Source organism: Auxenochlorella protothecoides, assembly GCF_000733215.1.
Source record: "Auxenochlorella protothecoides strain 0710 unplaced genomic scaffold scaffold54, whole genome shotgun sequence".
Classification (NCBI taxonomy): domain Eukaryota; kingdom Viridiplantae; phylum Chlorophyta; class Trebouxiophyceae; order Chlorellales; family Chlorellaceae; genus Auxenochlorella; species Auxenochlorella protothecoides.
This window is the reverse complement of record NW_011934258.1, coordinates 629,157-649,339: the sequence shown is the minus strand read 5'-3', so window position 1 is coordinate 649,339 and position 20,183 is coordinate 629,157. Positions and strand designations below refer to the sequence as shown.

Genomic DNA, 20,183 nt, shown 5'->3' with positions numbered 1-20,183 from the left:
CGGAGAATGATGTGCGTGGGTTCAGAGCACAGCAGACCATGTCCAAAAGATTGGGTCGGAACGGCCGGTCCTCCTCGCCCGAGGCGTCGCCACGCTGCAGGCTCTTTGTCTGATGACCCCAGGCGGAGCGCCAGTCCAGCAGGCCGGAACACAGTGAATGCACTCACTGCCCTTCTGCCAGGAACACCGGCCAGCTGCGCCCCCCTCCCCCCAACCCCCACCTCCCCGCTCACCGGAGTCGAAGCTGGCGTCTGACGCGTGGGCAAAGTACAGGCTAGCCTGCACGTCGTCCAGCGACTTGATCCCGGCGGCCAGGGGCGCCAGGCGCCCTGTCTGCGGGGGGGGCCCGCCCGGCCGAGGCGCGGCCGCCAGGGGGGGGCCGCCCATCTGGGAGGGGTTGCGCAGCGTCTGCCTGCGGGTGATCGGCCAGGGGCAGGGGGTGGGGCCCAGGGGCGTGGACGGGCACGGATCAGGAATACCGTCACATCATCAGACACACCCCCCTCTCAGAAACTCACCCGGGCAGTGGGTAGTCGTCCTGCAGCGTGCCCAGCGTCCTGACGGCGGTGACCAGGGTGTCGGAGGACTGTCGCACGACGTCGGAGGTCTTGCGCCAGAGGCTGCCGATGCGCGAACCGGCGCCGCGCGCAGCGGCGGCCGCCGCGGCCGCCGCCAGGGGCGAGGCCCCCTGGCCCACACGATCGGAGACCTCGGCCTCGAACGCGTCGGTGAGCGGGTAGCCCTGCGCGGCCGCCGCGCAGCGCTCCACGACAAACACCTCGAACATCTGGGAGTGGCGGAAGGCGGCGAAGAAGGCGGCGAGGCGCGAGGCGCGGCGCGGGCCGTTCACGAAACCCTCCAGGTCGAACACGAAGCCATGCGCCCTGTTGGGGAATGGGCAGGTGTGAGAGGGTTCTGGGGTGGGGCAAGGGGTGTGCTGTGGGGGAACGAGGGGAGAAGGGGAGGCAGGAGGCAGGAATGGAGTGGCCAGGGCCAGGGAGAGGGTGTGAATGCACGTCGCCGGGCCTTCTGCCCACAATCACCCCTCATCCACGGAGTCGCTGGCCTGTACTCGAGCACATTTTCTCTCTGCTTTCACCTCGCTTGACCGCACTCCCTTCCATCTCATCCTGCCGTCCCTACCTCCACCGGTCGCCTCCACCCCCCCCTCTCCTTTCCCCTCATTCCGCCTGCAAACCAAACCCACCTGATGCTGGTGTCGGACCGGGCGCGCTGCACGCTGCCTGTGCTGCGCGCGACGTGCACCAGCCCCTGCTGACCTGGCCCCCCCAGCGCCGCGCCCGCCCCCGCCGCGTCCTCTGGGCGGAGGAAAGCGCGGTAGCCGCCGAACACGCGCACCGCCCAGGCACGCACGATCTCGGCGGCCTTGGGCGTGGAGGCTGCCTCGGCGGGCGACCGCTGGAGGTCGCGCAGGTCGTCGAAGGCCGCCTCCAGCGCGTCGGCATGGGGCAGGAGGAGCGCGTCGTCGCGCGGCCCGCCCGGCGGCGGCGAGGCCGACCCCAGCGTGTCCAGGTCGATGAGTAGCACCTCCTCCATGGCCAGCGTGCGCAGCGTGGGCAGGCAGGCCGCGGGCACGCCCGCCAGGAAGGGCATGGGCGCCGCCAGGTAATCCTGGGAGTGTGTGTTGTGGGTGAGTTGGATGGGGAGGGGGGCAAAGGGTGTGTGTGTGAGTGCAAAGCAGAGGTGGGATGCTATGGCCATCTTTTAGAGGCAGACAGATGAACACAGGAGTGCAAGGGATGAGGAATGAAAGACTCGCCCTACCAGCAGCGACGCGGGGACAAGGGGCAGGAAGATGTGCTGCCAGTGGAAAGGGTGCAGCAGCGCGGCCGCGGCGGCCACGGCGGCCGTCAGGCGGCCCAGGTCGGCGGAGACCACCACCACGCGGCGCTCCATGAGCAGGGCGGCCAGGAGGCTGACCGCCAGGCGCGGCGTGAGGTGCCAGAGGAGGGGGGCCAGTGGGATGCCGGCGGTGGAGGCGCCGCCGCCGACGTCGGGGGGCACCTCCAGCTCCAGCACGCCGCCCTCGCCTGCGGCCAGCCAGGCCCCCGGGTCGGCGGGGGAGGCGAAGGCGCGGTGCTGGCGGGGCAGGGACCCGACGTGCAGGCAGGCCGGCCAGGGCAGGCGCAGCACCGACCCAAGCGCGGCGGGGGCCGCGGCGTCCAGGTCGCGCAGGAAAGCGTGGCCGTTCAGGGTCGGGGAGGGCAGCGCGCGCAGCGTGCGGTCCAGCACCTCCAGCACCTGCTCGGATGTGAGAGGGTGGGGTGGGGGAGGAAGGGTTGGGGGAGGAGGGGGTGGGGATCAGGCAAGGGGCCTCGCCAGGAGTGCGTGGGAGGGAGGCGGGGGTTGTTCGATGGGCAGGCGGGTGGCACGCCGAGGGTATCTCGGACCACATGGTCTGGCCCCTTGGAGCATCGCGTTGGCAAGGGTGAAAGCGCCAGTTGCATGGCCCAGTGAGAAGCACACACACAGGTATCTCATGGGCCTGCTGCCGAGGTTGCTGGCGCCTGAGCAGGTCCATCACGGGACTGGCACCCCGACTCGCCGCTTGGCCTCCCACAATCCCCAGCCCATCAAACCGCACCCTGAAGAAGAACTGGGCCCATGGGTGGGGCGAGACGATGCACAGCGCCTGGGGATATCGCTGGAGCTTGGCGATCCCCCGACCGTTGCCCTCCCCGGGGCGGTTGGGGGGGAGGGAGTGCCTGCAGAAGCCATACAGGCGGTCGCCGCCACCCCCCGTCAGGGCAAACAGGAACTCCTGCGGAGAGTGGCTCGGGGAGGGCCGGGTCAGGCAGGCAATGGAGTTGCACGAGGTACGTGTGCGGGGGAGAGAGGAACAATCCTGTGTTCCATGATCTCTGGCAGCCATTCGCTTTCCAGGCCTGGTCCCATGATGAACAGGTGTCCCACCTACCTCGACCGCCTGGTACTCCTTGGGGACTACGGCTGCAGCGCCCAGCGGGAAACAAAATTCCAGGATGTTGGCATCTGTTGGAAGGCCCTTGGAGTCGATCTCGAAGCGGGAGGTGATGAAGGCCTGCCGTGCACCCTTGACCTCCGCAATCGTCGCTGCGAAGCAAGTGCGGAACATGTCGAGCGCTGCGACCTGCCCGCCCACACACGCGACCCTTCTACTTCATGGTTGCAGAATATATTGCTGGCGAGGGGCTTGAGTGCCTGTTGTGTCTCTGAGCCGCGCCCGGGACCGTGCTCCCCCTGGCCCCCAGATCGCGAGGGCGCAACATTGGATCGGTTCTGCTGTAACGAAACACCTTCTGCTCGCTCGCGGCTTCTTTAGTCGGATTTTGGCCCTCCTTAGTAAGTCGTTCGTGAACTTGATGCAGAAGATTGGGAGATAGACCGGAGATGAAATGATCGGGACTAGACAACAGTCGAAGCTCTGTCTGAAAGGGGCAGGATAGCACCCCTTTCTCGCCACGCTCATGTCGCCTTTCGGCAGGTACACAATCCTATGCCCGCAGAACATCAATCCCCTGCTCGTACAGCCTGGGAGACCTGGCGTATCAGGATCTGTCTGCACAGCTCGGTGCATTGTGAGAGCAGCTGCACCGTGAGACAACTCGTATACCTGTCAAGTTCAAGGCACAGACTGATCATGCTGGTCCCAACTGTACATGACAGCCCAGCCTGGTAGTCGATGAATGGTTCGTCATGCATGTGAGCGTCCATGGCACACCACGGCGCGCTCGGGGTTCACTCTGACAACGACGACCCCATGTGGGGAAGTCGATGGTCTGACACTGTGAAACGGCAATTATATTACGTTTTGGAATTCTGCACTTCTCTACCTCGGCAGCGGCATGGCGTGAACCCTCCAACTTTACCCCTCCACACACCCGGTGTCGTGCCTCGCAAGGCTTCGCCAGCATGGCGTGGCAGGCCGGGGCATGCACCATGAGGTGCCTTGGAGTGGGGTTGCGAACCCGCCGGGCGGGCATGGCCCCGAGCCGGCGGGCCTCGCCCGACCACCGGCGCTGCACATTCGAGGCTGTGCCTCCCGGATATGACTCGTGCCCGCCCCTGGAGGCCGGCCTGGACAGCCACTACATGCGTCTGGCACTCGACCAGGCTCACAAGGTGCTTGGACTTTCGGCTCCTGCGGGGTCCTGGGGAATTTTCTTCGGGCTGGCCGCTGGGATTCCCGGGACCCAGGTCGGACATGGGTGCAGGCTACACCACAGCCCCCCCAGCCCTGCCCAAGTCCTCGCTCCCTGCCCCACCCCACAGGCTGCCTCAAAGGGCGAGGTGCCCATCGGCGCCGTGCTGGCAGCGGCGGACGGCTCCCTGCTGGCCAGCGCCCACAATGAGGTGGAGGCCACCGGCGACCCCACCGCCCATGCCGAGATGCTGTGCCTGCGCCGCGCGGCGGGCGTCGCACCCAGCTGGCGCATGCCGGCCGCCACGCTATACGTCACCGTGGAGCCGTGCGCCATGTGCGCGGGTGGCGCGCTGGCGGCGCGCCTGGCGGCCGTCGTGTACGGCGCGCGCTCCCCGCTCATGGGCGCCGACGGCTCCTGGGTGTCCCTGCTGGGGCGGGGGCCGGGCGCGCCAGCCCACCCTTTCCACCCGGGGCTGGAGGTGCGGGGGGGCGTGCTGGCGGATGAGTGCCAGCGCCTCATGGTGGAGTTCTTCCGGGCCCGGAGGCGCGGCGAGGTGCGGGGCCCACCAGGGGCAGGGTCACCGGTGCAAAGGGAGGCGTCCTGATCTGACTCAGGCTCCTGGTGCCTGGCGCAGCTCCGTGGCGCTGCACGCAGCCTGGTGGAAGGTGAGGACCTGGATGCTCTGCCCAGGGCGGACTGGAGACGTGGTGCGGCACTGCTTCATCGTGGTGCTAGCATCCCGCCCCCCGCCCCATGCGAACGCCGTGTTGAAGTGATAAGAAGACATTTTCAATCCATTTTTTCTTGTGATGCAGAGCCCCAGCCGGGTTAGCAGCTTCGGCGCCTCCCGTAACCTCGGATCTGTCCGGATCCCGTCGCGCCCCCTCTGACTTCCGCCATGTGACGGGAACCGGATCCCTCACCCAAGCAGCGCCATGAGGCGAGCGAGGCTCACTGGAGACACAGAAATCCATCCAACCGCATCCTCGGCTCATGCTCTGAGAAGGAATGTACAGCCGGCAGGTCTTCTGCTCCATCACGCGCGGTTCTGCGGGGGGGGCCCCACCCATGGCCCATGCTCCTGTGGCCCTGGAGGAGGACAGCGGGGAGGCCACGACTCACGACCCACCTGTTGATCTCAGCGCTGTGGATCGCCTCCTCCTCATCAAAGCTCTGGGAAGGGCCTGCGGGTCCCTGGGCTCCACGGATGCCGAGCTCCGAAGGGACCTCGCGGCAGAGCTGAGCACCGAGGCCGTGGCTGCTCGGCTCAACATCCAGCGCCTGGATGAGTTGTTCACCATCGAGCAGGCGCATACCATGCTTAGGTATGGATCAGGGTTCCCGATGCGTCGGGAGTCGGGGAGGAGTGAGTCCCAAACCTGGGACGGCACGAGTTCGGGAGCCCACGCCGGATCGAGGGCGGCGGGCAGCGCGCCCGGTGCATGGACCGCCCATCTCCGTCCCCGCCTATACCCCTGCATGCCCCAAACTCAGTCAGACCCCCCCCTCCCACACACCAAAACGCCATGCAGGGCTGGGCAGGGGTACCAGGACTACATCCTGGCCCCCGAGCCGGGGGTGCGGGCGCTGCTGGCCGAGTGCTTCTCGACCTGGCAGCTCCCCGCGCATGCGCTGGTGGGCGCGGTGCACGCCCTGCTGGCCCGCGCCATGCTGGCGGCGGTGGCGGTCCGCGCCGCGCCGCGCAGCCCCGAGCTGGCGGAGGAGGCGGAGCGGGCGTGCCTGCGCTTCCTGGGCGCGCGCCGCGACGCCACCTCGGCGCACATCAGCGCCACGCTGGCGGCCGAGGCGCAATTCCCCTCCTCCCCGGCCTTCACGCGCCTGCGCGCGCAGCTGGCCGACGTGGCGGGCCTGGTGGCGCGGGCGCAGCGCGAGGCGGCGGCCATCGGGAGGGCGGGCGAGGATGCGACCCTGGCCGTGTCGGCGGCAGGGACGCCGCCGCCCGCCCCCGTCCCGCGCAAGCCCTCGGCGGTGCCGCTGCACAGCTACTACATGGGCTGGCTGGAGAAGCGGTCGCGCCACGGGCGCTGGCAGCGGCGCTGGGTGGTGGTCAGCTCCGGGCTGGGCCGCATGTGGTACATGCACAAGCCTGGGTCAAACGCCACGCGCGGCGTGCTGGGCCTGCTGGGGGCCACGCTGGCGGGGGGCGAGTCTGTCCTTGCCGACACCGACATCGGTGGGTGGCATGGGGTTGGGCATGGGGAGCAGGGGCTACTTGTGCCTTCAGCGTGCACTATGGGTGCGACAGGCATGAAGGTGGGGATCGGGGGGCCCAGGGGGGCTGCCAACAAGGTGCCTGGACTCGCATCACATGAGATTGGCTGTGCTGATGGTGCACAGGCGAGCTTGGCCCTCCAAAGCATCGATTCCCGGCCGATGGCCATGCCCCTCCCTTGCCTCGCTTCCCGTGCCCAAGTCTGCCGCGTCACACGTACTGACCACCCCCCCGTGCCGCCACCCCGCAGCCTCGCCCACGGTGTTTGTGGTGCTGGCCGGCGGCCTAGCCGCGGGCAGCGAGCGTCCCCGCCTGGTGCTGCGTGCCGAGTCGCCATCGGCGCGGAACAAGTGGGTGGAGGCGGTGTGGGCGGCCATCGAGGGCCCGCACGGGGACGTGCCGGGATTGAAGGACGCCGCCCTGGCCCTGCCCCGCACGCTGGCCCTCGAGTCCACGGAGGGGGCGGAGCTGGACGCTCCCGTCGGCACCGGCGTGGACCGCAAGATCTCCACCCGAGTGTTTGACGAGGCCGAGCTGCGGGGGGGCGGGGCGCCGGCGGAAGAGGGTGCAGAGGCCCAGGCGCACAAGACTGAGGAAGGCGAGGGGCGGGGGGAGCCCGGCAGCCCTGGGCGGACGCTGAGTCAGCAGAGCCACGACGAGTGGGCGGCGTGCCCGGGGGCAGCACAGTCGGCCATCGCGCCGGAGGAGCGAGCTGTGCTGCAGGCGGTGCTGCCCGTCGTGCGGACCTACGTGCACGAGACCTGCCTCCAGCTGGCCTCGCAAGTCAGCAAGGTGAGGGGTGGTGATGGGGGGGGAGGGGGACGCCAGAATGTCGGTCATGAATTCTATGGCGGCGTGTACTGCACCGGGTAACAACGCCCTGCTCAGCAGAAACTTAAGCCCATGTGCTTGCGCAGGTGGTGTCCAGCGGGATGCTGACGGGACTGGAGGATGTGGAGGATGTGCTGCTGCAACTGGTGGCTGGAGCCGACCCATGATCCACACCCCCCACGCGCCAGCTCTTTCCAATAATGCACCATCTCATGTTTCCTGAACCTCGTGATTTCTTGCATGCCTGAATGGACTGTGAAGACATTGATCCTCCACCTCGTTCGTTCTGGTGGGAGCCAGTGCGATGGCCAAGAATCCCCCGCGTGGTTGGTGAGCTTCGCTGCGGCCCGGTTTCGGCACGTGCGGACGATCGACGGATCAGGTCGTCGAAACGTAGGGTGGGTGGGCATGGATCGCTGGCGATCCACTCCAAAACTCCGAGCGACTGATCTCACCCCAGACGTGAACACGGGGAGGGTGCTGCATCCTCGCCGAGTGGGGAAGGAGCACGCGACGGGGATTGGGGTCCATGCTCCGTCACCTCCCGTCCTCCGCCCAGCGGCTCAGACAGCCATGTGCGGGCGGAGCAGGCCTGCTAGACTTTAGGTTCTTCAGCAATAAGAATCCTCCGGGGTGCGAGGAGGTGCCTCAGGGCCACAAGGACTCGGAGCTCACGCCACACACCTGCCACGCTGGCCTGCTGCGACGGAAGGAGCTGTACCACCTGCGCCACGTCCAGCTGCAGGTCGATGGCAAGACACTTTCTGTGAAGGATGTCTTCAAGGTGAGCGCTCGTCACCCCGGTGTGGGTGGGTGGGGCCCAGCTCAGTACCGCATGCTGGACTTCACAAATGGGGTGAAACCTGCTGCTCCCGGGGGCAGCACTGCTTTTCTCTGGGGAGCTTGCTCCTCTTCAGCCCAAGCTCACGGTGCATCCAATGCGCACCATCCTGCTTCAAAAGCTCATCTGGAGACCTGCCTCCTCGCTCTCCTCTCCACCTCCCCACTCCCCATTCTCGGACACACACCCCAGGGCGGGCTCCAAATCGCCTTTGGGGTGCCGGACCGGGGAAAGGTGTGCAGCGAGCAGCATGCCCCCGGCTTTGCCAAGGCCCTCCAGCGATTCAAGGAGCTTGAGGTGCAGCTGCCCGTGCTGTGCGTGTCCCAGGGCACGGCCCGCGAGGCGGAGCAGTGGGCCAGCAAGCTCGGCCTGAAGCCGGAGGAGGTGCGGCAGGTGGTGGACGTGGGCGGGCGGCTCACCCGCTACCTGGGCGTCGAGCTGGGGATCGGGGAGGAGGGCGGCCCGAAGTCCCAGCGCTGGGCGGCTATCCTGGACAACGGCGTGCTCTTGAATCTGGTGTGCGAGGGTGGTGGAGGTGTGATGGTGGCAGGGCAAGGTGTGATGGCCCCGCCTGCACCTCATTCCTGGGGTTGAGGGTGCCCGGCACGGCCTCTGCGTGCCTGCGCGTTCTCCCCACAGCGCACATCACTGGAGAACCGGTCTACCCCTCCCAGTTCGTGGACAAGACGCCTGCAGCTGTGGACGTGTCCGGCGCCGAGAACCTGGTGCAGGCGGTGGAGACCATGCGTGAGGCGCAGAAGGGGCTGTAGGCGCACCCTGCTGGTACCCCAGCCTCCTGTTGCATTGTTGGGCTTGCTCGGGGCCATCGCCTGCCGAGCATGGATGCAGGGTCTCTCTCATGCTGTCGAATCTTGTTGCATTCTTTTAATATTGATGATCGGGGACCGGGCCCCGCGGCGTGTGCCAGGGGAGGTTGGTGGCGCCAGGTCCGAGATCTCACGCGCCCTGGTTCACACTCGGCATGGCGAGCAGTTGCCTTGGGGGTACGAAACCGTCCCACGGCGCCCTCGGCTGGCGACGAAGCACCTGTATCTGGCATTTGTGGGCAGTGACAGCCTCGACGTCGCTCTAACCGTGCTGCTCACCCACGTCGCGGAGGTCAACCTGCGGTTGCGGACGAACACGCTACTGACACCCGCTCCTCCCTCGCCGACCCTCGCCCCCCTGATCCTTGCTCCAGGTGTGCACCTGGCTGAGTGGGGTCGTGCACGGAGGGATGAGACCTCAGGTGCACCCACGCGATCCCAGTGCCACCCCCGACCACGGGATCCCCGGGGCGGGGGTTCTCCGAGCAAGTAACTTGCACTGCCAGCCATCATCATGCGATGTGATATCGAGTGCAGAGGGCAGCTCCGCGCCCCCATGGCACAGTACTCTCCCCTTCCGTTTCCCTGCCACCCTCCGCCCTGGCCCAGGGGTCCAAGAGCCATCCTCCTGACATCCTCCCCTCTCCCTTCTCCACACACCAGGCCGTACCACAACACCCCCGCCACCATGGACGGTGTGCTCCGGGCCATCAACCGCGTGTCGGCCATCGCGGCGCTGGCGGGCGACACCCAGGCCGGCGACGAGACGCGCGGCGGCGGCGGCGGCATGCCCTCCCTCGCCCGTCAGCTGCCCAAGATCGTGGTGATCGGCGGCCAGTCCAGCGGCAAGTCCAGTGTGCTGGAGGCGGTGGTGGGCCGCGACTTCCTGCCGCGCGGGACCGGCATTGTCACGCGCCGCCCCCTGGAGCTGCAGCTGGAGACCTCGCCCGACGCCGGCGCGGCCGAGTACGGCGAGTTTGGGCACCTGCCCGGCAAGCGCTTCCTGGACTTTGAGGCCATTCGCGCGGAGATTGAGGCGGAGACACGGCGGCACACAGAGAAGCGCGGGACCATCGTGTCCCCCGTCCCCATGACGCTGCGCATTGTGTCGCCCCAGCTGCCCGCGCTCTCCCTGGTGGACATGCCGGGGCTCACCAAGGTGCCCATCGACGGGCAGCCCAAGTCCATCGTCACCGAGCTGGAGGCCATGGCGCGCGAGTACGTGCGCCACGAGAACGTGATCATCCTGGCGGTGACCCCCGCCAACGCCGACCTGGCCACCAGCGACGCACTGCGCATGGCGCGTGAGGTGGATCCCACCGGCGAACGCACCATCGGCGTGCTCACCAAGATCGACATCATGGACCCCGGGACCAACTGCCGCGACGTGCTGGACGGCGCGGCCTACACCCTGCGCAACGGCTGGATCGGGGTGGTCAACCGCGGCCAGGCCGACATCAACTCCCGCATGGACATGGGCCGCGCGCGGCAGAAGGAATTGGACTTCTTCCAGGCCAAGCCCGACTACCAGGGCCTGCGCAACATCGGCACCGGATTTTTATCCTCGGAGCTGTCCACTAAGCTGGTGGCCAGCGTGCGCCGCCAGCTGCCTAACATCGCCGCGTTTGTGAACAAGAACGTGGCGGAGCTGCAGAAGGAGCTGGACGGCATGGGCGGCCCGGCCGCCAACTCGCGTGGCGAGATGATCCACCTCGTCCTCACCCTCTGCCGCAAGTTCGAGACCGGGTTCGCCAAGCTAATCGACGGCGGGAAGGGGGGCGGCGAGCTCATCCTCACTGTTTTTGAGAAGCGGCTGCCGGACGCCATCGAAAAGCAACCCTTCAAGAAGCTGCTGGAGGTGAACTACGTCAAGCGCGTGATCGAGGAGGCCGACGGCATCCAGCCCCACCTGGTGGCGCCCGAGGCCGGGTACCGCCGCATGCTGGAGGAGGCGCTGGGCTACCTGAAGGACCCCACCGAGAAGAGCGTGGAGGAGGTGTTTGTGCTGCTCCGGCGCATGGTCGACAGCGTCGCCGGGTCTGAGGAGGTGAGGTTCGAGTGGTGGGGCGGGTGGGGTCTCGACCAGGCACGCTCTCACACACGCATCCCAGCCACCCTGGCGGGGGATGTGCACCTCGGCACCCTCACGGTCGACACCCTGCGCGCGCACACACACAAACACACGTGCTCCTCCTTTCCCCCCCCAAATAATATCCAGGTGCGCGCCCTCCGGCGCTACCCCACGCTGCGCCGGGAGATTGTGACGGCGGCCTACCGCGCGCTGGAGCGCTTCAAGGAGGAGACGCGGCGCATGGTGAACATCATGGTGGAGATGGAGCGCAACTACATCACCGCCGAGTACTTCCGCGCCATCCAGATGGGGCGCATGCCTGACGGCAAGGTGTTGTACACGCTGGACGGGCGCCCCGTGACGGAGGAGCCGGAGGGGACCATCGAGGAGAAGCACTATAAGCGCATCATCAACCAGGTGTCGGGCTATGTGCGCGAGGTGTGCGGGCAGATGACGCAGACCATCCCCAAGGCCATCGTGCACTGCATGGTCATCCAGGTGGGTTGGGGGTGTGGCCTCATCGGGAGGGGGGGGGGCGAAGAGGAGGGCGTGGGAGGGTGGTGATACTCGGCAAGGGGGAGGGACCTGCCATGCGGGCCTGCAGCTTCGTGATGATTTGTATGATCGTGCGAGGAGATGTGAGTGTGTGCCTGTGTCGGTGGAGGAAGGCATGTTGATGATGCTGACTGATACTTTCCCTGCTGCCCCCAGCCTTGTTGTGTGTGGACACCAGCCTCGCGCGTGACTCCCCTCTCCCACCACCCACCACTCGCCACAGGCCAAGGAGCGGCTGCTGGAGGAGATGCAGGCGGGAGTGGCGGGCGACCAGGAGGTTGCGCTCAAGCGGCTGCTGGGTGAGGACGAGGGCGTGATGAAGCGGCGCGAGGTGCTGACCAACAAGCTCAACATGATGAAGCAGGCGCAGGTGGAGCTGACCCAGGTGGACGTGTGAGGGCGGCCTGGTGGCACCGCGGACCTCTGGCTGGCTTGGGAGGGGGGAAAGGAGGTGGTGGCGTCACCCCCCTGCAACCCTGCCGCTCCCCGCCGGGCACAGCAGCGCCAGGCATGCTGATGAGATGAGGGCAGGCTCCTCGTGAGAGCGAGCAGCACGGCGCCGGGCCGTGAATCGCCCGTCGCCGGGGCTCCCCCACCGCTCCCGTCGCCAGGCAGGAGGCTGCCCTGCCCTGCAGACCCAGCCCCTCATTTCCAGCCGATGCCCACACCTGCTCCACGTCACAGCTCTCAACCCCCGTCTGTCCCCGACCCGTGTGTTTGTCCCTGTAACACCAAGGAATTGTCAGGCAGGGTGCGAATGATGGAAGCACTGAAGAACCACAGGGTGAGTGCAGCGCTCCCAAGCAGCAGGGTCACCTCCGCTTCTGTGCCTGCAGAGGCGAGATCAGGGTGGCCAAGCATCAGAGCACAGCTGGCATGCATGGCTGGCATCATAAGTCCGGCCTCTAGGTCTGCACTGACAAGAACCTCACAACGCCCACGCCCCATCAACTCGCCTTGAGCGCGCTCCTGTGCTCGTATATCCGCTTGGCCAGGAAGATTGCGAGGCCGGCGCCGCCGTTGACGCACACTGCAGGGAGAAAGGGTGTTAGGACCCAATTGACTGAGCACTTTGCACACCCGTGCAGCATAGGAGTCCCGAGCGCGTTACGCATCGTTGCAGGGGATCTGGCATGGACACCCAGGCCCTGCACTTGACACCAAAGCACCCACGCACAGGTGGTTGTGTAGGGGTTGTTCTCTGTGAACTTCAGCCACAGAGGCGCGAATGCGGTCTTGGAGTACCACTGCTCCTGTGTCCTCACATCTGCGGGTGGAGGAGAGTCACGGGATTGGGAGGGGCTGGGGCTGCATCGCAGCTCGGTGGCACGGCGCAGCTGGCGTGCCCGCCTTGACCTAAGCACCTGGCCCTACCCATGAGGATGGCGAGGCCCAGGATGCCGGTGAGGCAGATCGCGAGGGATGCAAAGAGGCCAAAGTAGCACAGGGCCGCGAGCTTGGGCCCAAAGGGCTCCTGGTTCGGGACTGCTACTGGCGCTGGGGCGGTGGCCGCAGGACTCATGACCTTCTTCTTCTTCGCGGATCCCGTTGACCGATCCATCCCTGCTATAATTCCCTGCTATACTTCCGTAATGCTCGGACACAGGTGTCATTGCGAGTCTGAGGCGTCGTCTGCTAGGATCATCCTACACCGAGGTCCCATCGCGCGCTGCGGGGCATGAAGGGGGGGGTGCCATTTCGGCAGCAAGGGAAACTCAACACCCTTCATCCCTACGCCCTCTGCTTGATCCAGGTGTAGAGCCCGAAGCCCAGCATGGAGATGCCGTACCCCTGCAGCTCCCTGGCGGTCATGGGGTCGCCGGCCGCGACGCCCAGCGCCACCACCACGCTGTTCTTCAGGCACCCCACCACCTTGAAGGTGGTGGACGACGTCGCAGAGATGGCCCAGTAGCAGAACAGGTTGACCAGGACGCTGACGCCGGAGGCCAGGGCCAAAGCGGGGGCCAGCGCCGCCAGCTCTCCGCCTTGCACCTGTTTGAAGGTGTGTGTGAGTTGGTTTCTTTCAGATGAGGGATACACTGCAAGCCTCGTGGGTGCGAGTCTGCCAGGATCTCAACGGAGTCCGCCGTGGCACTCGCGCTCTGCCCCATCGCCGTCCACCGCCTCCTGCCGTGCCACATCGAACCTCCTCAGACCCTCCATCCGTGCGAACCCTACACGCAAGTCCCTCACCCGCCGGAGGATGTGGGGCCCTTCCACGAGGACGGACCCCGCCAGCAGCATGAGGCCCGTCAAGGGGCCGATGTAGACCAGGACCTCCGCGGCACTCATCCGCGGCGCGGCGCCCTCCCCCGCCAGCAGCCGCTCCGTCAGTACGACGCGCAGGGCCTCGAAGCCGACGCTGGTGGCGAACGCTGCAAATGCCAGCACCGAGAAGTGGGAGGATGCGGCCTCCTGCCAGGGGTGGGTGGTGATTGGGAGAGAGCGGGGGTGCTGTCGGGTCAGAGGAGGTTGGGGAGGGGCTGGAGGGGCTCCTTGCAGGCGCAACATGATCCTTGAATCGCAAAGAGTTGGCCCCGGCAGCACACCATGTCGAGCGCCACACATTGTGAGATGATGAGCCCCCGCCGCAGGCCATTCGAGGGAACTCAGTGCCTCCACCGGCGCCTGCAACACCTCCTGGGCCCCCATTCCTGGATTGCCACACAGGTCCCACCTCCCAACCGACCTGCGCGGTGGCCAGCATGGTCCCCGCCGCGATGAGGGCGGTGGCCAGGCCGACGGGCAGCGACATCCTTTCCAGCCCCAGCGCCAGGCTGGCGCCCAGCGTGGCCACGGGCGCGAGTGCCTTGAGGATGCCGATGAAGGCCACGGAGAGGCCCAGGTACGCGGCGTTGCCCAGGAAGAGGGAGGCCGCGAAGCAGGCGGCCACGAGCGCGTGCTGGCGGGGCCTGGTGCCCAGAGAGGTGCGAGGCCTGAGCCGGACCAGCCCCAGGCGGCCCATGGCCCAGCCTGGGGCGTGGGAGGAGGTTATTCCGGGGGGGGGGGCGTTGTCTGAGATATGTGTTGGTGAAGGCGGGAAGGTGCCCAAGAGCGCAAGTCGTGCCAGGTCATCAATTGTATCGCAGGGGCGCGATGGACAGCCTCTGCTGCAATAGGTACCCCTCAGGACTTTGGTGCAGGCTGGACGGTGCACACCGCCTCCCGGGGGCCAGCTACCCACGCGTCTCGCTTTGCGTGCCGCCATACCTGAGGGCAACCCCTCTGACAACATCCGGGAGCGTCCTCTTACCCGCTCCGGCGCTGGAGAACTGGCCGATGGCGGTGAGCGCAAAGGGGTAGCCCCATCCCCTGTCCACCATGATGTCCTTGTTCAAAAATATGAGGGCCGAGGAGGCCGTCATCCAGGCCAGCGTCGCCGCGATGGCCGCTGCGGGGGAGCCTCCCCGTCGCCGCCGCTGCTGCGCCACCCTGGAGGGATGGCCCTTTGCCAGGTCTTCCAGGGGACTGCCGCCGCCGTCCTCCGGGGAATTGGGATCCCAGGAAGGACCGCCAAACTGCAGCACCCGGTTGGTGGTGGAGGGCTGAGCATCTGGCTCGGGCGTCTCCTCGCGGGACCCGGAGCTGAACAGGTGGACCACGTTGTTGATGCTGCGGATGCGCACGCGCTTCCCGGTCGGGGCTGGGCCCTCTGCGGGGGTCTCGTCCTGGTTGGCAGGGAACCTGGGGGGCTTCATCGCAGATTTCAGAGGCCTGGGCCCAATTTCGCTGGCCAGGGGAGCCATGGTCCAGTAGTATGGACGATTTGCCTATCGTAGCATACGATGTGTGTGTTTCACCACAGTCTGTGGCCGAAAGGGCGTCGGGCGCTGTGATGGGTTATGGATTCTGGCTGTCGACTCTCCCTCGCTCCCCACCCCCTGCGATCGGGGTAGCAAGTCGGAGATTACGGCAGCGATGCAGAACGAGACTGCATAAAATCGAGCTAGTGGTGTTTGTCGAACCCCACCTCACTGAGGTCCGAGACTCTCGGTTGGCAGTGGGGAGGTCGGTCAGGCCAGGCTCGGGGCAGGCGCAGGAATCAGTCGCTGCAGGGACTTACTCGCATGCAAGCTACTCGTGAAGTGTCGTTGAAAGGTTGTGGATGACTTTGATAAGAGAAACGCAATGTAGAGTGGACGCATGGGGTATCGTACGATCCCCTGTCGCGCATCAATTGGTTTGTCAAACTTTTGCGCCATCGTTTCTTAGTCGAAGTGCTGGGGCGCTTGGCCTGGCAACACATGCATGCATTCACCCTGCAAACGCTGCACCACCACACCAGTCATACAGAGGATGTGCCAGATTCAATTTGCGTATTTCCTATATCTCATCGTGCCGCCCTGTATGCATCTTCGCGGCGTACTCGTCGCCGCATGCTGGACGTGAGCTCCTCGGCACGCCGCCTGACGCCTAGAATCCCCCCCATCTGCATGGCAAGACCGTAGCTGCAATGGACTACAAGTTCTCAAACTTGTTGGGGGCTCCCTACCGGGGCGGGACGTTGCTCATCCATGGCTCGGAGCTCCTCAGCCCCGTCGGCAACCGGGTGTCACAGGTATGATGCCCTGCTGGGAGATTTTATTGTTTGCGTCTTCTGGGGTGCAGATTGCGCGAGGGCGATTATTGGCTGGGTCCTCATTGGGGCTCTGCGATGGTGCAGGCTCCCCTGCCTGGCACACTTGCGCTTAGCGGGGGGCTGAGCTTCTCTACTTGCAAGCTCCAGCGCCCATGTTGCCCTGCGCATGAGCCCAGGGCACCTGCGATCCTCGTCCCCTCCCTCCACCTCCGAGTCCCCACCCCCCACATCTCACAACCACTCCCGCAGATCGATCTGACCCAGTCCACGTCCAGCACGCTGCCGTTTGAAAACGGGCACCAGGTGCGGACGCTGGCCCTCTCCCCCGACGGCCGCCTGCTGGTGTCCATCGACGTGGAGGGCCGCGCGCTGGTCATCAACCGCCGCCGCCGCGCGCTGCTGCACCACTTCTCGTTCAAGGACCGCGTGCGCTCGGCGGCCTTCTCCCCCGACGGCGCCTTCCTGGCGGTGGCCGTCGGGCGCCTGGTCCAGGTCTGGCGTGCGCCGGAGCTGCGCAAGAGCGTGGCCCCGCTGGCCCTGCACCGCACCTACGGCCAGGCCCACGCCGACGTGACCGTCCTGGCCTGGAGCCCCTGCTCCACCTGGCTGGCGGCGGGGGCGGAGGATCTGGTGGTCAGACCCCTTTCCCTGAATCCCATCCAAGGGTACCGGGTCCCCAGCCTGATGGGCCACCGCGCCCCGACCGTGGCCGTGCAGTTCTCCAGCGCGGCGCAGCGCGAGGCGGCGGGCCTGCTGGGCCTGCCCACGCCGCACCTCTGGACCCTGGCCCAGGACGGCGCCCTCTACACCTGGACCTACGAGGGCGGCGGCGCGGAGGAGGATCACGCGGGAGACGGCGGTGGCGCGGAGGGGCCGCACCAGTCGCACGAATTCTACGGCGGGCACTGGCGCCTGGCCTCCAAGTACTACTTCAACCAGGTGCGTGCTGGGATGGTGGTAATCTATGGGGGTGGCTGAGGGCGCGAGGCGTGCAGGAGGGCGCTGCGGCGCATGTCTGCGAGTCGCGAGGCCTAGAGGCAGGGTGTGCCCATGCCTGCTGCTCGGTGGCGGTACCTCCCACATGCTGTCAAATCCCCCCGAGGACCCCCCTCGAGTACTTTCCCCGCTCTCCTCGCCACGATCGCTCACCCCCCCTTCCCCCCCACCCCTCCCCCCCACCAATCTCGCAGCGCGGCGCGCGGCTGACGGCGGCGGCCTTCCACCCCGAGGTCGGCCTGCTGGCGGCCGGCTTCTCCAACGGCGTGTTTGACCTGCTGCAGCTCCCCGACGCGGTGGTCGTGCACACGCTGTCCATCGGCTCCCAGGCCATCAACTCCCTGGCCTGGAATGCGGCGGGGGACTGGGTGGCGGCCGGCAGCGCGGAGCTGGGCCAGCTGCTGGTCTGGGAGTGGCGCAGCGAGACGCACGCGCTGAAGCAGCAGGGGCACGCGGCCGACGTGGCGGCCGCCGCCTTCTCCCCAGACGGCGGCCTGCTGGCCACCGCGGGGGACGACGCGCGGGTCAAGGTCTGGACCCCGGCCACGGGCTTCTGCTTTGTCACCTTCCGCGACCACGCCGCGCCCGTCACCGCCCTGGCCTGGCTGCCCACCGGGCACGGCCTGCTGTCCGCCTCGCTGGACGGCACCGTCCGCGCCTGGGACCTGGTGCGCTACCGCTGCTTCCGCACGCTCACCACCCCCGACCCCGCCCAGTTCGTCAGCCTGGCCCTGGACCCGGCGGGGGAGGTGGCGTGCGCCGGCACGCGCGACGGCTTCCAGGTCTACGTCTGGAGCCTGAAGACGGGGCGCCTGCTGGACGTGCTGGCAGGGCACGAGGGTCCTGTGGTCGGCCTGGCCTTTGCCCCCGGTGCCCCCCTGCTCGCCTCCGCCTCTTGGGACGGCTCGGTGCGCACCTGGGACGTGTTTGCCGGCCGCGGCGGCGTGGAGCGCCTGCAGCACTCGCACGACGTCCTGGCCCTGGCCTGGCGCCCCGACGCGCGCCAGCTGGCGGCCGCCACGCTGGACGGCGGGGTCACGCTGTGGGACCCGCACGACGCGGTGGTGGAGGGCACCATCTCGGGCCGGCGCGACGTCGCGGGCGGCCGCCTCGCCTCCGACGCGCGCACCGCGGGCAACACCAGCTCGGGCCGGGCTTTCACCTCGCTGGCCTACTCGCCGGACGGCGCGCTGCTGTTCGCGGGCGGCGCCAGCCGCTACGTCTGCGTGTACGACGTCGCGGAGCGCGTGCTGCTGCGCCGCTTTGCCACCACCGCCAACGCCAGCCTGGACGGCGTGCGTGACATGCTCAACAGCAAGAACATGAGCGGTGGGTGGGGTGGGTTTGGGGGGGTGGGGGTGGGAGGGGTCAATTGGGGAATGAGTGAGGGGGGGGAAGGAGTGAGGGGGGGGAAGGAGGTGGAAAGGACCCCGGGTCTCGATCAGACTGGATGTGTGTATGTGTGTGCTTTCGATGGGGAGGGCTGGCTTGAATGCATGGTGTAGTTCAAGGGGCCACAGACGGACTGTGATTGCCTCTCAGTCCCTGCTCCGAACAAATGTGCGGGGTGATGTCAAAGCAAACGGTGAACAATCGCTGAATCCGGGGCGCCACAGCGCGTGCCCCGTCCTTGATTACACCCTACAATTGCACTGACCGCACTGTGTGTGGGGATGCTTGGAGATGGAAAGGGCATGGCTGCACCCGACCCCACCCTCACTCTACCCCTTCTACCCCCCTCCCCCTCCTAAACACGTACCCCCAATGCTACCCATGCAGACGCAGGCCCGCTGGACGCCATCAACGACGGCTCGGACGACGACGACCTGCTCCCTGACACCCTGGCCCGGCGCGACGACGACCTGCCCGGCGCGCGGCGCGTGGCGGTCGCGCGCGTGCGCGCGGTGGCGCTGAGCCCCTCCGGCCGGTCCTGGGCGGCGGCCACGACGTCGGGCGTGGCGCTCTACTCGCTGGACGCGGCGGGGGCCGCGGCCTTCGACCCCACCGACCTGGCCGAGGGCGTGACGCCCGAGGCCGCGCTGCGCGCGCTGCGGTCCGGCGCCCACCTCCGCGCCCTGCTCCTGGCGCTGCGTCTGGGCGAGGCGGAGCTGACGCGGCACGTGCTGCTGTCCACGCCGCGGGAGCACGTGCCCGGGGTGTCGCGCCTGCTGCCCCCCGCCCTCGCCCCGGGCCTGCTGGCCACGCTGGGCGGGCTGCTGGCAGCCTCGCCACACCTGGAGCTGGGCCTGGCCTGGGTGCGCGAGCTGGCGCGCGCACACGGCGCCGCGCTTTCCTCCGGCGCCGGGCCCGCGCTGCGCGAGGTGCAGCGCCTGCTGTCAGCCACGCACGCCGACCTGGCGGGCCTGGCGGAGCACAACCTGGGCACCCTGGACTACCTCGTGGCCGCAGGGGGGCTGGCTGGCGCGCCGGAGCGGGCCGAGGCGGCCTGACGGTCTGCGGCGGCCATGGGTGGATCCCCCACGTGTACACTTCCCTGCCCCCCTTCCCTCCTGGACCGAGTGATGGAGATCCTTACATATTGCCTGTCCTGAGGTTTGCTCCTGTAGAGAAAAAGTTCACCACACACACACACCCAGCGCAGGGGGTGGGTGGGGGATGCAGGGGATTCGGGCGGGGGGGGCAGGCCGGCATGGGGCCCTGGGTCGTCACGACCGCAGCCGCCAGGGAGGCGTGCGCCGCGGCACTCCTCCCAGTGGCGCCGCCTGCATTGCGCAGGGCGGCACCACCGTCACCTCCGAGCGTCCGCCGACCGCCGCTCAGACGGAGGGGCGGGCCAGATGCGTGGATGCGCGCGCCACGGCCTGGGAGAAGCCGGAGAAGAGGCCGGTCCTGCGCCGCGATAGCTCGGTGGCCAGGCCTTGCCGCACGTCCCGCACGTTCTCCACCTCCATCAGCACCTCCAGGCAGTCCAGCAGCTCCTGCGATGAAAGATGGGAAGGGGGCGGGAGGGATGACTGTGTGTGCAGAGGGGAGGGGTGCTGTGGGTGCTGGCGCCGAGGACCGCGCAGCGCCACCGGCACCCGATGCGAGACTCCTCCTTCTTCCCCCCCCCCCCCCCCCCCCCCCCCCCCCCCCCCGCCCCAA

The 20,183-nt window shown here is 67.6% G+C and overlaps 8 protein-coding genes across 8 annotated transcripts in view; 4 read left to right on the top strand and 4 right to left on the bottom strand.

Annotated features, from left to right (window-relative positions):
* Nucleotides 1-514: 514 nt before the first annotated feature.
* On the bottom strand, nt 515-3,115 carry F751_4858 (DENN domain-containing protein 1B; the record flags this gene model as incomplete). Its single annotated transcript, XM_011400959.1, has 7 exons — nt 515-884; nt 1,208-1,272; nt 1,360-1,449; nt 1,549-1,632; nt 1,786-2,262; nt 2,606-2,782; nt 2,939-3,115. The coding sequence occupies 7 exons, from the start codon at nt 3,113-3,115 to the stop codon at nt 515-517; spliced, it is 1,440 nt and encodes a 479-aa protein (XP_011399261.1).
* Nucleotides 3,116-3,981: 866 nt separating this feature from the next.
* Nucleotides 3,982-4,749, top strand: F751_4857 (tRNA(adenine(34)) deaminase, chloroplastic; the record flags this gene model as incomplete). The annotated part of the gene is made up of 3 exons (XM_011400958.1): nt 3,982-4,122; nt 4,273-4,563; nt 4,624-4,749. 3 exons carry the CDS (start codon nt 3,982-3,984, stop codon nt 4,747-4,749), a joined length of 558 nt encoding a protein of 185 aa, XP_011399260.1.
* Nucleotides 4,750-5,213: 464 nt separating this feature from the next.
* Nucleotides 5,214-7,376, top strand: F751_4856 (Dynamin-2A; the record flags this gene model as incomplete). Its single annotated transcript, XM_011400957.1, has 4 exons — nt 5,214-5,470; nt 5,678-6,339; nt 6,629-7,170; nt 7,296-7,376. The coding sequence occupies 4 exons, from the start codon at nt 5,214-5,216 to the stop codon at nt 7,374-7,376; spliced, it is 1,542 nt and encodes a 513-aa protein (XP_011399259.1).
* Nucleotides 7,377-7,738: 362 nt separating this feature from the next.
* F751_4855 (Dynamin-related protein 1C) lies at nt 7,739-11,900 on the top strand (the record flags this gene model as incomplete). Its single annotated transcript, XM_011400956.1, has 7 exons — nt 7,739-7,993; nt 8,243-8,566; nt 8,725-8,797; nt 9,252-9,267; nt 9,541-10,924; nt 11,096-11,446; nt 11,727-11,900. The coding sequence occupies 7 exons, from the start codon at nt 7,739-7,741 to the stop codon at nt 11,898-11,900; spliced, it is 2,577 nt and encodes an 858-aa protein (XP_011399258.1).
* Nucleotides 11,901-12,450: 550 nt separating this feature from the next.
* Nucleotides 12,451-13,064, bottom strand: F751_4854 (hypothetical protein; the record flags this gene model as incomplete). Its single annotated transcript, XM_011400955.1, has 3 exons — nt 12,451-12,533; nt 12,681-12,770; nt 12,878-13,064. The coding sequence occupies 3 exons, from the start codon at nt 13,062-13,064 to the stop codon at nt 12,451-12,453; spliced, it is 360 nt and encodes a 119-aa protein (XP_011399257.1).
* Nucleotides 13,065-13,234: 170 nt separating this feature from the next.
* F751_4853 (putative sugar phosphate/phosphate translocator) lies at nt 13,235-15,201 on the bottom strand (the record flags this gene model as incomplete). The annotated part of the gene is made up of 4 exons (XM_011400954.1): nt 13,235-13,495; nt 13,697-13,918; nt 14,193-14,476; nt 14,757-15,201. 4 exons carry the CDS (start codon nt 15,199-15,201, stop codon nt 13,235-13,237), a joined length of 1,212 nt encoding a protein of 403 aa, XP_011399256.1.
* Nucleotides 15,202-15,956: 755 nt separating this feature from the next.
* F751_4852 (Periodic tryptophan protein 2-like protein) lies at nt 15,957-19,528 on the top strand (the record flags this gene model as incomplete). Its single annotated transcript, XM_011400953.1, has 4 exons — nt 15,957-16,061; nt 16,332-17,021; nt 17,273-18,377; nt 18,858-19,528. The coding sequence occupies 4 exons, from the start codon at nt 15,957-15,959 to the stop codon at nt 19,526-19,528; spliced, it is 2,571 nt and encodes an 856-aa protein (XP_011399255.1).
* A 327-nt stretch (nt 19,529-19,855) lies between these two features.
* F751_4851 (CTD small phosphatase-like protein) overlaps nt 19,856-20,183 on the bottom strand; it is a gene marked incomplete at both ends in the record, with an annotated part of 2,447 nt that continues 2,119 nt past the window's right edge. Inside the window, one exon of the mRNA XM_011400952.1 lies at nt 19,856-20,017. Within this exon, the coding sequence (XP_011399254.1) occupies nt 19,856-20,017 (162 nt within the window). The remainder of the gene's footprint in view (nt 20,018-20,183) is intronic.